The sequence below is a fragment of the Mastigoproctus giganteus genome, chromosome 9 (genome assembly GCF_048544385.1).
Source record: "Mastigoproctus giganteus isolate SK-2022 chromosome 9, ASM4854438v1, whole genome shotgun sequence".
NCBI classification, from domain to species: domain Eukaryota; kingdom Metazoa; phylum Arthropoda; class Arachnida; order Uropygi; family Thelyphonidae; genus Mastigoproctus; species Mastigoproctus giganteus.
Window position 1 is genome coordinate 121,479,779 of NC_143583.1, and position 14,674 is coordinate 121,494,452.

At 34.1% G+C, this 14,674-nt stretch overlaps 1 protein-coding gene across 2 annotated transcripts in view; it reads left to right on the top strand.

The window, feature by feature from the left end:
- The window catches only part of LOC150080687 (plexin-A2-like), a 1,379,917-nt gene that overhangs the window by 758,733 nt on the left and 606,510 nt on the right, over window positions 1-14,674 (top strand). For both annotated transcript variants that reach the window (XM_090381876.1, XM_090381877.1), the window contains one exon: window positions 2,634-2,818. In XM_090381876.1, coding sequence (XP_090238002.1) covers window positions 2,634-2,818 — 185 coding nt within the window. The remainder of the gene's footprint in view (window positions 1-2,633; window positions 2,819-14,674) is intronic.

The following is a 14,674-nucleotide window of genomic DNA, read 5'->3' on the forward strand; positions in this document are numbered from 1 at the left end:
TACGTATTTTATTATGATTATTTATTGTGTTTGGTAATGTTTTGGTTACAAATGTGTGTTCAATCTTGAGTGGATGGCACCTAACCCTGTTTTTCCCATAGGGCCTGTTGTTTATATTGCACGATTTTGCATTGCACAAGGGTTTCTAGGAACACAACTATCATGCTATACGAGGACTGAATGTACTTAATTCTGCTACACTGTTTGAGTTCGATAGCATCATTGTTGCTTTGAATGTAGAGGGTAAAGAGGGCAAGATGTGTATTAGCATTAGTAGAGGCATTTGATGCAAGAAACCAAGCTTATGCAGCATCAGCCAAAAAAAATAAATAAACAAATAAATAAATAAAAAATAACCACTTCCACTTCACCCCTCTGTTCGTTCAAAATACCTGTCCAGCTGAGCCTTAAACTTATTTAGGCTATCAACTTCCACGACAAGGGATGGAAGTCTGTTCCACCAACCAGCCACCCGCTGGCTAAAGGCAAATTTCCTCACGTCTATCCTACATCCGTCTTTCCTCAATTTGAATTTATGCCCTCTCAGGTGATTTTTCTGAGCAAGAGGAAGAATCCCATCAGCATTGAGCATGCTCAAACCATTCAAGGCTTTGTACACCACTATCAGATCACCTCACTGGTGCCTAGTCTCCAGACACTGTAATTTGCAAAACTTAAGCCTTTCTTCATAAGAGCACCCCTTTGTTCCATTCACTAATCTTGTTGCCCTTCACTGTACTCGTTCCAGCATCTCTACATCCTTCTTGAAATGAGGCCTCCAGACCTGTATACAGTACTCTAGGTGTGACCTGACCATTGCCTTATACAAGGGAATAATCACCTCCTTATCCCTGCTAGAAAAATTCCTGTATATCATCGACAATACAACATGAGCTACTCTTGCAGCCCGTCTGCACTGCTCAGAAAACTTCATATCTGCCTGCACAACCACCTCCAGGTCCCTTTCATTCTCTACCACTGTCAGTGTAGTACCACAGAGTTGATACGTTGCTCTGGGGTTGCTGTTTACCATATGTAGTACTTTATATTTGTCAATGTTAAACTTCATTTGCCACCTCTCAGCCCATCTGCTCAACCTTTCCAGATCCTGTTGCAGTAGCATAGTGTCAGTAGTGTCCTTGACAACCCTGCCAACCTTTGTATCGTCAGCAAACTTGGACATTAAGCTTGATATACTATCATCATATCATTTATAAATACAGAAAACAATAATGAACCCTGAGGGACTCCACTAATAACATTAGTCCACGAAGAGCAGTGTCCATTGATTACCACTCTCTTGTCTTCTCCCCCTCAACCACCCCTTTATCCATAGCAGCAATTTGCCTCCAATCCCACACTGCTCCAATTTGTGCAGCAGTCTTCCATGTGCAACAGTATCAAAAGCCTTTCTAAGATCCAAGTATATAATATCCAAGTTATTCTCTGCATCCAGTTCTTTTGTGACTGAATCATAGTATCCAATCAGATTGGTCAGGCGAAACTTCCCCTTAACAAAACCATGCTGTGTCAGAGCTATAACTGAAGTCTTGTCTAGATGATCCTGCAGTGCTTCTTTAACCAGTGCCTCCATTAATTTTCCGTGAACAGAAGTTAAACTAACAGGTCTATAATTACTTGTGTTGCCCTTTGATCCTCCTTTGTGAATATGTGGCAAAGTGTGGCAATGAAGTTTGATGTGCCAGAACAATGTGCTTGCAAAAAAATCTTTGTTAGTTTCCATTAAAACCTCCACTCTCATCAGATGTCAGTATATCCTGCTTAAAGAATTATATTTATCTCACAGTTTCTTAGTTAATGGACAGTTAGATTTCAAATTCCTGTGGATTATTTGTTCGACCAATAATGCTTGTTTTCTCCTAAACAAGGTTTACGAGAAAACCTTGTTTAGGAAATCCTATGGTTACTCAGGAAACACTTCCCTGTCCTTCTACGGTTTCCAGAAATTTTATTGTTGGTTTATAATTATATGAAGAACATTTATCCATTCTCAAACTGTAGTTATCCCTGCACTTCTACAGTGTTTGTTTCTGCTTGGAGATCACATAGAGTGTCAGATTACAAGATACTTAGCATGGGTTTTCCCTACAAAGGCTGAACATACACGTGACCTAAGTTTTCTGGATTTTAGTTGTCTGAATTCAGCTATTCATTTTCCTATTAGTGGGTTTCAAATTGTTGAAAACAGTAGAAGTTGAAAGCAATGGGTGATTTAATAGGTGATTTAATAGATTCTTCACCACAGCATGTAACTTCAGACTTCTTTTCTAGGATTTTTTTCCATATGTGGTTCATTTTCCAAATTACATAAAGTGCTTGGTAGACTGATTTAAATTTGTAGTTATGTTGTATATTTATTTTTCAAGACCGAGAATAATTATGGAAATTATTTTGGCTTTTAATATTTTGTGTTAAAATCATATAATATTTTTTGTTGGCTAGCTTTTGAGATTTGATGTTTTCTTGCATAATCATTCAAAACTGTGATGTAAAAAAAGATTAGTTCAAACTTTTTTTAATAAAATTATATATTTGTCACATTCCAAAGTGCATACTTTCATATCATGCATCACTATTGCATCAGTGTCTGATTATATTTATCTGCATTACAGTTTTAGTATATCGGTGCCAAGGAATGGCACCAAACTGTGGAATCTGTCTTGAATTACCAGAAAAGTATGCCTGTGGTTGGTGTCAAGATATCCCATACTCTTGTCAAGTACATGATCAGTGCAGTGGGAATCCTACATTGTGGCTTGATAGAACTCAGACCTGCCCAGATCCAAAGATTGTAACTGTAAGTTCCAATTGTTTGTAGAATTAAGTAACAAGAAGAGAAATTTATTCATAAAGCTATTTTATTTAGCATGCTTTTCTTGTTACCAAGTTTTCCATAAATTTTATTAATTGATGGGCTATTTTCATAACTTATTATTGTGAAAATACTATTGAAGTATAGTGTGGTGAGTGATATTCTCACATGAAAGACTTGTGGTTGATGAATTACTTTTAATGTGATTATAATTAAGACACCATATTGTTTAATGTACAGTCAAATATTCTTAATTATTCATTAAGATGGAAAAATTCAAACTGCATGCTTTGAGGACTTTGGAAACCGTTTATCTTTTTAACTTCGGTATGAGGGGAAAAAATAATTTGTTCATCACACAAATCATATGCAGGGATGTATGTCTTATACTTTTTAGAAACTTAATCTGACAATCTACAACATTTAAGGTGAATCTGAAGGAAGTATAATAATGATTATATTGGAGATACACTTAAATAGAAAGGATGCAAGAATATTTTCTGATGCTATCGAGGCAGTGTTAGGTGGGTCAGAAAACTGCTAGCTTTGGGGAAATCAGAAAATAAAAGATTAACAGTACCTGCAGGCAGAGGCAAAAGCAATTCTTGCACTGCTTCTATTGTAATGTTGCTAGAGACTTCAAGAGCTGCTGGGAGTCATCATGGAACAAATAAATAGATGGGCTGTGTTAGGGTAACTAAGAGTAAGAACGGGTGCATGTACAGGAACTCCCCGACTTAAGTAATACTCGACTTACGCAAATTCGACTTAATGTAAGTTTTTACCCTCCGGTGCAAACTGAAAAAAAATATAGAAACGTATTTTGCATCTTTAGGGATAAATGGAGGTATTGTGAAAATATTGTAATGTGAACCCAATAACATATTGTGTTTTTTTTGTAATTCGTTCCAAGTTCTTGGAAGTTGAAAAATTCACTATATTATTAAGCTATTTATCTCTAAAAGATCTTTTTCATAATGAAAATTGCACTACACTTTCATTGTTATCATATGTTCCTGTTATAAGAATCAATTTTTGAATGCCTTTGTGATATCTTTCTAAAGCACGTTTCTGGAGGTCACGACCAAAAAACAATAAAAACAATTTGTACTTTCCCGTTTATTGGGCTTTTTTGTTTGCACAATCTATTATAAATGGGTAGTAAACTCGATCTTATTGCATTTGCGATAATCGCAATAACTGGAATTCTGTGGGTTTTTAGGTTACAGTATTACGGTTCTCCTTCTCTTGAGTTCTCCTTCGCTGAAATCTTCAGTCATATAAAAAACAAATTTTCAGAAACTTCTCTTCATTCCTAATTTACTTATTACATTTATGAAGGGAAAGGGACTAACGGAAAGTGCAAGTACTGGCAGTGCTAGGAAACCAAACAAAATTAATTTAGAAATGAAGATGAAAATGACTAAGTACAAAGTAGGACAAAGTTTGTCATCTATTGCAAGGGAATTAGGTCTCACTGCATCAACAGTGAATACTATTTTAAAGGACAGTGCACATATGAAAGAACATGTCAAAGGATCAACAGTGATCACAAAACAGTGTTTAGGTGCTATATCGAAGATGGAACAGCTATTAATAATATGGATGGAGATTCAGAAGCAAGTGCCCCTGAGTCCAATGGCCATTCAAGCAAAAACAAGAAGTAGTTATGAAGATATTAAGGATAAGTATGGCGAACCCCAAGCCAAGTTCATGGCAAGCAATGGGGGGTTTAATAGGTTCTAGCATCGCGCCGGTTTCCAAAACATTAAAGTATGCAGTGAAGTCGCTAGTGCCGATTCTTCAGCTGCACAAATTTTGTGACTTGTCATGTTGGAAAAAATTATTGATGAAGGCAGCTATTCAACACAGCAAATTTTTATTGGAAAAAAATGTATAGGAAAATATGCAGAATTGAACATACATTGCTAAAGAGGAAAAGACAGTGCCAGGTTTTGTGGCTTCAAAAGATAGGGCCACACTCTTGTTTGGGACTAATGCTACAGGAGATTAGAGATTAATACCACTGCTTGTGTACCATTCTGGAAATTATCGTGCATTTAAGGGCATCAATAAAGCCACCCTACCCATGCATTTCCGATAAAACGAGAGAGCATGGATAACAATATCTCTCTTTGAGAATTGGTTTAAATGCTGCTTCATTCCCGAGGTTGAAAAATATTGTAAAGACAATGACTTTCCTTTCAAGATTTTGCTTCTATTAGATAATGCTCCTGGACATCCTGCGCATCTAGATGATTTAAATTCGAACCTTGAGAGTTGTATTTCTACTGCCAAACACACTTCACTCATCCAAACTATGGGTCGGGGTGTTATTTTGAATTTAAAAGCATACTATTTACGCACAACATTTGCTCACACATTGTCTGCAGTAGACGATGATAGATGATGAGAAAAATTTTACGTTAAGAGACTTTTGGAAATCTTACAATATTATCATGCCATCTTAAATATTAATAAAGCCAGGCGGAAATTACTTAAAACTTGTTTAAATGGCACATTGAAGAAAATATGCCCACGGCATGTAAAAATGCTTCAAAGGGTTTGAAAAAGACAAATCGTATGAAGAGGTTACAGAAAAGATTGTAAAGGTAGCAGAGCTACTTCGGTTGGAGGTTGTTGCCAAAGACATGGAGGAGTTAATAGAGGAAGAAGAGAAGGAATTATCTAACGAAAAACTTATTGACTTACAGGCTTTGGTTTATAGTGAAAGAAGAGAATGCTGATGAAGCTCAAGATGAACCAAATTAAGAGCCAAGATGCTTCATCACCAGAGAGATGGCAATGGCATTTTGTGAAATTGCATCTGCAATGGTGTGAGGTTTGAGAAGATGGATCCTGACAGCAAACGATCCTTAAAATTTAATAGATGAGTGATTGATATGCTTGCTTGCTACAAAGAAATCTACAATATACAAAGAAATCTGGAATTTGGGGAGTATAATGTGTACAGAAAGGATAGACAGGACAGGAAGGGAGGAGGGCTTGTGCTGTTAGTTAAGAAACACACAAAATCTAAGGAAGTGCATCCAGTTGATGTTGGTGGACAATGCAATGTTGAGTCTGTTTGATGTGACATAAGCACTGGGAAAGGAAAAATGAGAGTAGGTGTGTTATAGGCCTAATGAATCTGATAAGTATAATGAGCAATTGTGCAGATAAACAGTGAGCCAGTAAATCATAATGTCTTGTAATAGGGATTTTAACTTTCCAGATATTGACTGGAACTTGTGTGTTGGTCACTCGCAGGCTAGCAAGGCTTTTGGGGATTTATTGGAGTTTTGTTTTCTGCAGCAACATGTTTTAGAGGCAACCAGAGGGGATAATACTCTTGATCTCATTATCAGCAGTGATGATGCATGCATTAGGAATTTGCAGATAGTCTGATCTGATTGATCAGGGTCTACTGATGTGGGATTTACTTAAAGATGTAACTACCATCAAGGGTAAAGGAAAGGGTTTTTGTTTTTGCAAAGGTGACTGCAGTGGTCTCAGGTAGATTGTGATTCTATACAGTGGGATCAACTGATGATGTTAAAAACAGTGAATTCTAAATAGGAGGCTTCAGAGAAATTAATCTTGGAAACTACTAGGCTTTTCATACTAGCTAAGAAATACCGTTCAATATTTAGGCCTAAATGGATGTGAGATGAACTAATGAGGCTTTTTGCACAGAAGTAAACTATGTGGGATGCATATTAATTACACAGAAAGTGACACAGAAGCCTATGGCAGATATAAGCAAGTCACAAAGGAGGTTTGGCAAGCAAAGGCTGATTACAAGAAATCCTTGGCAAAGGATGCAAGAAAAAACAACAGACTTATGTAAAGTCTAGAAGGAAGGGGATGAATCAGATTGGTCCATTTAATATTGGTGTTCGACTGTTGTTGATCCTGCTCAGATAGCCGACAAACTGAATGAGCATTTTGCATCTACATTCACACATGAGGAATTCTGTAAGAAAGGGGAGTTCTATAAGCTTGCTTTCTTGCATTATATGCCTCAACTAATGCTAAAATGCTAATGCCATTGGCCGACAACAACAGGCAGCATAAGTGATAGACATAGAGATTTATTCACTCAGCTTCCAAACCTGCTACATTTTATTATGCTGCACAGATTTACTAAAGAAAAATGTACATATGCAGTGAAATATAAAAAATTTCACTTTGCAATCTGAAACTTTAAAATTTGGCACAATTAAAAAAATAAATAATAAATAACTAAATAAAAATGATAATCATATCAAGGATTGTATTGGTGTTTAAAATTCTGTGCAAAAAATGGTGGCATTTCTCTCATTATATGATGTTTCCAGAACTGTTTTGTTCTTTTTTCTGTTTTTACAGCTAGCAGAGTTTAAAATGTGTATTTTAAAATTCTTATAAAGAAGTAAAGAAATTTAAGGAAATACTACAGTACGGAACAGATATATTGTGGTGCTTTCTGTATACAACTTCTGTATTGTATATCTGTATACAGATAACTACATAGTAAGGACTTCATGCTGTCCTTACTATGTAGTCATATTCACACAGAATATATAAACCAATCACATTATTCAGTACTTGAAATTATCATGAAGATAATAGGAACAGTGGGAACCAAACTCCTAAAAGTAAAAGGAAACAACTAGCAGATGCCGATCACCATTACAGAAACAGATTGAGCTCCTAAACTCAAATAAAGATGCCTTCTGGTAATGGAATTGTAGAGGGCTTCAAGTTAAAATTGACGGCATAGACCTATTGGTATAGTATGATTCAATCTGCCTCCATCTTCAGGAAACTTATTACTTAAACTTATCTTCAACAAACTTCTCACTTAAACTTATATGACAGCATTATAATAGTAATAATAATCCACAACTACTGGTACAAGAAGTTCAGTTTTACACACAGCACATAGAAATATGAACTAAAACACCTCCTACCTTGTCACTAAATTATTAAAGGCTGCCGTCCCTGACTTTTTTTTTTTTTGAAGGGGAGGGAAATGTTAACTTGGATTACCTCCGTCCTGAATGACAATGCAATTAAGAGTGAATCGTGGGAACAGTGATATGAATAAGACCTGTAAGATGGAGCAAGGTCATGAAAATAGTTACGGAGGACAATCAAGTAGGCCAAAATGACGTATTTACCAATAAACGGATGTCGGTGGTTCCCGCTCGGTCGGCGCAGCGGGAGCAAGATTGCAACATGTGCGCGGTTGCTTATTTACTTATACTTACACGTATTCGATCCCAGTCTCATTTTTGCGCATCGACATACAAGTGAACGTTAATGTTCTAAAATGCATCAACATACATATTATGATTCAATCATTATTCATTCACAAACTAAACTTCACTATGTTGAAGAGTTGAGCAGGGCTGGTAGTTTTGTACATCCTATAGAAATATATGAGTAGGTATATTATTTAGACTTATTACTTTTGCTTACTGACTTCAATTTTAATTATTTTGGTACAACCCCAGTAACCGCAATGGCAGCTTCAGATTCTAAAAAGAAATGCAGACAATATTCGTTAGAATATTTGAAACTTGGGTTTATTGCTTCATTAACAAACAAAATGAGGCCTATGTGTCTTCTTTGTGAAAAAAACTTTTAGTAACGATGCAATGAAACCAGCAAAAATGAAAGATCATCTTCAAAGACTCCATCCCGATTAGAAAGATAAAGATCTTGACTTTTTTAAAGAACTGAAAGAGAAATACGCACATCGACCAACTATAAAATCATTTATGAAAGCAACTGCCGAAGCTGACAATAAACAAGGATTAACGGCCTCTTACAATATTTCTTTTAATATAGCAAAAAAAGGAAAACCTTATACAATTGCAGAGGACATTGTTATACCCGCAATCAAAGAAGTAATTGAAACCATAATGAAAAAAGATTCTGGCCCTGTTTTAAAATTACCGTTGAGTGCGAATACCGTGAAAAGGCGTATTGGTGAAATGGCTGAAGATGTAGAAAAAAACTGTCGTATCAGAACTCAAAAATAGTAAGTTCTCCATCCAGCTTGATGAATCTACATTCGATAGTTCTATTCTTATGGCGTATGGTAAGATATTATAGTAAAACCAAACATCAAATTATTGACGAATTTTTATTTGCAAAAGATCTTGAAAGTGATGGAACGGGGTTGACAATTTTTCAGCGATTGGAGGAATATTTAAATAAGTATGATATTCCATTTACTAATATAACAGCAGTAGCCACAGATGACACACCTGCAATGGTGGGCCGTTATCGAGGTTTCGTTGCCTTTCTGAAAGAAAAAGTTCAAAGTGTACGTACCATTCACTGTGTTGCCCCGAAACCATTTGGTTGCAAATGGTTTCGTTGCAAAAAACTCTCAGTGACGAACTGCATGATACTCTAAGAGTGTGTATTAAATCTATTAATCAAATTAGAGCTCATCTTTGTAAATTGTGATTGTTTGCCAAACTTTGCAAAAAAAATGATGAAGTATCAAACCAATTACTCTTGCACATACTGAAGTAAGATGGCTGTCTAGAGGTGCAAGTCTACAAAGATTTGTTGAGTTGTTCGACTCAACCCTAGAGTTTCTTCCAGATGTTAATTTGTTTTTGAGTGATTGAAGAGAAATAAGAATCATATTTTCTACTTGGCGGACTTATTTTCAAAATTTAATGACATACAGACCCGTCTACAAGGTAAAGATGTCACAATTCTTTTAGGCTTCCAAGCTCAATTAGCCTTATTTAAATCATTGTTACAAAAAGATTTTCAGTAATTTTCTAATCTACGACAATTGGGAGTAAAAGATGAAGACTTAGAAATATACACAAAACATCTTCAAAATTTGAGCGATGATTTTAAATTGCACTTTGCAGATTTTGAAAACATGCACATTCCAGATTGGATTATCACGCCATTTTCTGCAGATATTGAAAATATCGAATGCAACTTACAAGATGAACTTATTGAATTGTCAGCAGATCTTGAAGCTAAGATGCTTTTTAAAAATAGGACTTTAAGTTACTTTTGGACGAATATAAATGTTTTAGAAAAATATCCAAAACTTTCTGAAGTGATACTCCCTTTTTACTTGCATTTCCAAGCTCGTACATGGTTGAAGCTGGTTTCAGCCATGTTAATTACATTTTAACAAAACAAAGAAATAAGCTAGATATAGAAGTCGGTGGCGATTTAAGGCCGAAACTTACTGATTTTGAACCCAACATTGCTAATCTTGTCAAGAGTCACGAAGCACACCTTGCGCATTGACAATGTTAGTAAATTGTATACTAAGTTAATAAAAGTCTTATTTTCATATATATATATATAATTATAATTATTGATAAAAAATAAAGAAAGTTAAAACGAAAGTAACTGTAACTAATATGTAAATAATATTTATGAGTCAATGCAGTTGCAAGCAATCATGCAATGCACCCATAATGTCTATAATATTATGGATAATATAAAGAAAATAAATCCAACAATAATACCATCAGGGACCTAAGACAACGCAAAAAAAAAAAAATTATTATCGCTTTTTACCGACAATCTAGATGACGTCAACTGGGGCCAACCACCCAGAATGAAGGCAAAAAACGACAAGGTTCTCTGTTTCTGTGATGATCAATATATGCTAAGTAATTTAAATCTAAACCAAATATAAACCGGTATAGGCCGAAAATAAATCGAATATAAATAAATCGAAAGATGATAATAAAATTTAGAAATATTAGAATCAAAGTTAAGAAATATAAGTAAAATATAAATGTAAGCATATATTAATCATCGTTGGCCCGACAGAGAACGTAATTTAATGATTAAAATAAGATTAAATATATAATACATACTACATATTGACCGTATCTAGGACATAATGTAATAGTCGTCAAAATAATGTGGTGCCCCCTATGTGATGCATACGGTAAAAATAAATAATTAAATTAAATTAACGCATAGAGAAACATGCAGATAGTAAGAAGAAAAACTAAAGGAGTAGGAATAATAGAACCTGAACTCCACAAAGGCGAAAAATAGTGGTATAGATAAGAAATAGTTTCTCCTACGTCCTCGGATTGCCCTAATAATTTCGGAGAAATAAAAATAAAGAGTGTAGGACATTTCCAATACAAGTAGAACTTGTATTGGAAAAAACTAATAGTTCTGATACTATAGCAAATTATCTGGATCTTCATATAGAAATATTGCATAATAATAATATAGACGTAAACATATATAATAAAAGAGATGCATTCAATTTTAACGTAGTAAGCCTTACAAATTGGAAATCTAATATATCAAAATCAGTGCATGCTAATACAATTTTATCACAATGTCTAAGGATTGCTTATATCTGCAATAGTAATAAAAATTGTTCAGCGGGCTTAACAGTGTTGTACGGCAGGTTGATCAATAATAATTTCCCTATCGCTTACCTGAAATATCATTTCAGGAAAGCGATAAACATTATTAATTTCAAAAATTTGTTTTCTGAACCTATTGTTTTAATATAATTTTCGATATAATCGTTATATTTAGTGCCATGTATATATGTAAATAGGATACACTTTGCATTCTTGGTGTCTTACGGCGTAGAAAACTTGTACCCACCGGCTTGCAAATTACAGTGTATCATTTTTTTTTTTTTTTTTAAATATATAGTTAATATATAGTTAAATTCATTTAAATTTACTTAAATTCACGCTGAGATAACATGCAAATTCAGCTCAGGGTCCTACTATAGGAACGGGTTTGCGATCCCAGGCATCCCCGAGCCACAACTTATATCTTGTAATGTCTTTAAACTGTCCTACACTCTTTATTTTTATTTCTCCGAAATTATTAGGGCAATCCGAGGACGTAGGAGAAACTATTTCTTATCTATACCACTATTTTTCGCCTTTGTGGAGTTCAGGTTCTATTATTCCTACTCCTTTAGTTTTTCTTCTTACTATCTGCATGTTTCTCTATGCGTTAATTTAATTTAATTATTTATTTTTACCGTATCCATCACATAGGGGGCACCACATATTATTTTGACGACTATTACATTATGTCCTAGATACGGTCAATATGTAGTATGTATTATTTATTTAATCTTATTTTAATCATTAAATTACGTTCTCTGTCGGGCCAACGATGATTAATATATGCTTACATTTATATTTTACTTATATTTCTTACCTTTGATTCTAATATTTCTAAATTTTATTATCATCTTTCAATTTATTTATATTCGATTTATTTTAAGCCTATACCGGTTTATATTTGGTTTAGATTTAAATTACTTAGCATATATTGATCATCACAGAAACAGAGAACCTTGTCGTTTTTTGCTTTCATTCTGGGTGGTTGGCCCCAGTTGACGTCATCTAGATTGTCGGTAAAAAGCGATAATAATTTTTTTTTTTTTGCGTTGTCTTATGTCCCTGATGGTATTATTGTTGGATTTATTTTCTTTATATTATCCGTAATATTATATATATATATATATATATATATATAAGGAAGATTGTATTATTGTTATTTTATTATCTAAATTAAATTTTATATTTTATATATTATTTATCCCTCCTATCAAATATGTAATGTTAAGAAGGACGTCAAAAACAAAAACGTATCCCTTTGACGTTAAGCGAATATAATAATATATACTATATTATACATACAATAAACACTGTAACTATAAAATAAACAACTAAAAACTCACATAAGCATCTTTTTTGCTTGTCCTGTTATAATTACGTAATAGTAAAATAGAGGGGGTCGATAAAAAGTCAAGAAACTCTTGAAGGGGTCGACGGTCAAAGAAGTTTTGCGGCCCCTGATCTATACCATTGGCCCATGCAGCTCACATGAAGTCAATGTACAAGAACCCACAGGTTCTTTTGCAAAAAAAAAAAAAAAAATTGTTGACCTAAAAGTGGTAGCTTTGCTGACTGAGTTGCAAGGTGGATACACTAAATACTGCTGTGTTTTATGCGAGTGGGACAGCTGAGTGAAGGATTGTCACTGCAGGGTAAAAAAAATGGCCATATTAGATGCATGGAAGTTGTCAGCCATATGTACATAAAGCTGATAACTCCCATGCGAGCAGTATAACATATTTTTAACCATCAAACAATGTTTATTGAACATCCAAATTTATAATGCTAGTCACTTATATTTTAGTACTTTTCGTTACCTGACTGAGCCTTATACCTTCAGTCAGATTTTATCTGACGAAAACTGCATGTCTGAAGTTTTTTAATTTTTACAAATCATAAATTTGTTTCAATATGTATAAATGTGTTTTCAAAATAGTTATTGCATACTGCTTTGTTTCTTTACTTCTTTTTATTGATTGTTACTACATTTTGATTTTTATACTTTTGACATAGTAACCTATTATTAGGTTACTACTGACTTTTTCATGTATTTTAATTTTGGACTTGGTGCATCATGGCCTTAGTTACCCAAGTACTATAAAATATAAATCAATCAGTCAACCTTATAGCATTCGAAAGTCTGTTTGTGCCAAACACAATTCATAGATAGTCAGTTGCCTAGCTGCCTTATCAGAAGAATTAAGTTAAATGTTATTTAACTTTAACTTAAATATAATTTTATTTGGAGGAACAGTTCATCTTTAAATAATGCTGTTTAGAAAACAGCATTATTAAACAGCACTTTTTTGAACCAAATTGAAACTAATCAGTTTTGAAAGGGGAAAAATAGTTTCTAGTACTTGCCAATATCATTGAAGGTGTAGTAGAAACACTCTGTGCTGCCATGAGAACCATACAGTATTCACAGACAGTGGCAATAGTCCGGTATGCTTGTAGGCTAGTGTAGTACACTGTGCCAGATTGTTCAGTTGTGTTTCTCAACGTGAGAGCAGTGTTTGTTTCAAGCCATGTTTTCATCAGTAAAATTAGTTGTTGTTGTTGTTGTAATTAAAGTATATAATTTAATTAAATATTAATCAAATTAATGAAATATGGATGAGAAAAGAAAGTTATTTTTATGAAAACTAAATATGATACTGGAAGACCCAATTTAGGTGAGTCTAAAAAAAAAAAAAAATCGGCTACAATCAGGTATGAGCAAAAACTTTAAAATATTGGGAAAAAATTGTAAAAAACCTAGAAGGATTTTGCATTTAGTTTGTTTCACAAGGGTAGTTGAGTTGAGATGGGAGAAATCCCAGGTGCCGTCTGACATAAACATAAGGGTAGTTGAGTTCTTGCTCCACTTTAAAGAAACTAAAATTAGAGATAGTAGACATTGCATTTTAGCTGTGCTTGTGCAAGAAATATGGTATACAATTAGCATAACGATAAAAGCAGCAGCAAAGAAAAGATTTGTGCAGAAAGTTTTACAGCAAGTGACAGATGCCTTGGACCTTCGAAAAATATGTCATGATATTCATGTATTGAGAATTAGCAGGGAGAAATTATCCGCGGATCAGCAGAAATTTACATATGCGTTTTAAGGCAGTAAATTTCTTCTGATCAAATAATGCAAATGTTTTTTCATTTGAAATGAGATTTTACAATTTTTTCCCATTTCATTTACTAGTTAGTCATTAAGTGTAATAGATCAATCTGCATTCAGTAACTCTCGTAATTTAAGCTCACACTTTATGTGGAATTAAGTGCCTTTTTTTTTTTTTTTTTTTTATGAAAACCCCAAACACGAAAGGTATCAAAACCTATAGTACTTAGTACCGTGCATGGGTTGAAGGAGAAGTATGGGGGAGGGGGGGGATGCCGGAAACTTTGCTCTAGAGACTAAACTTGGGTTTCACCACTTCAAGCCTCCAATAAGCAAAGTGGTGGTATTTCACCG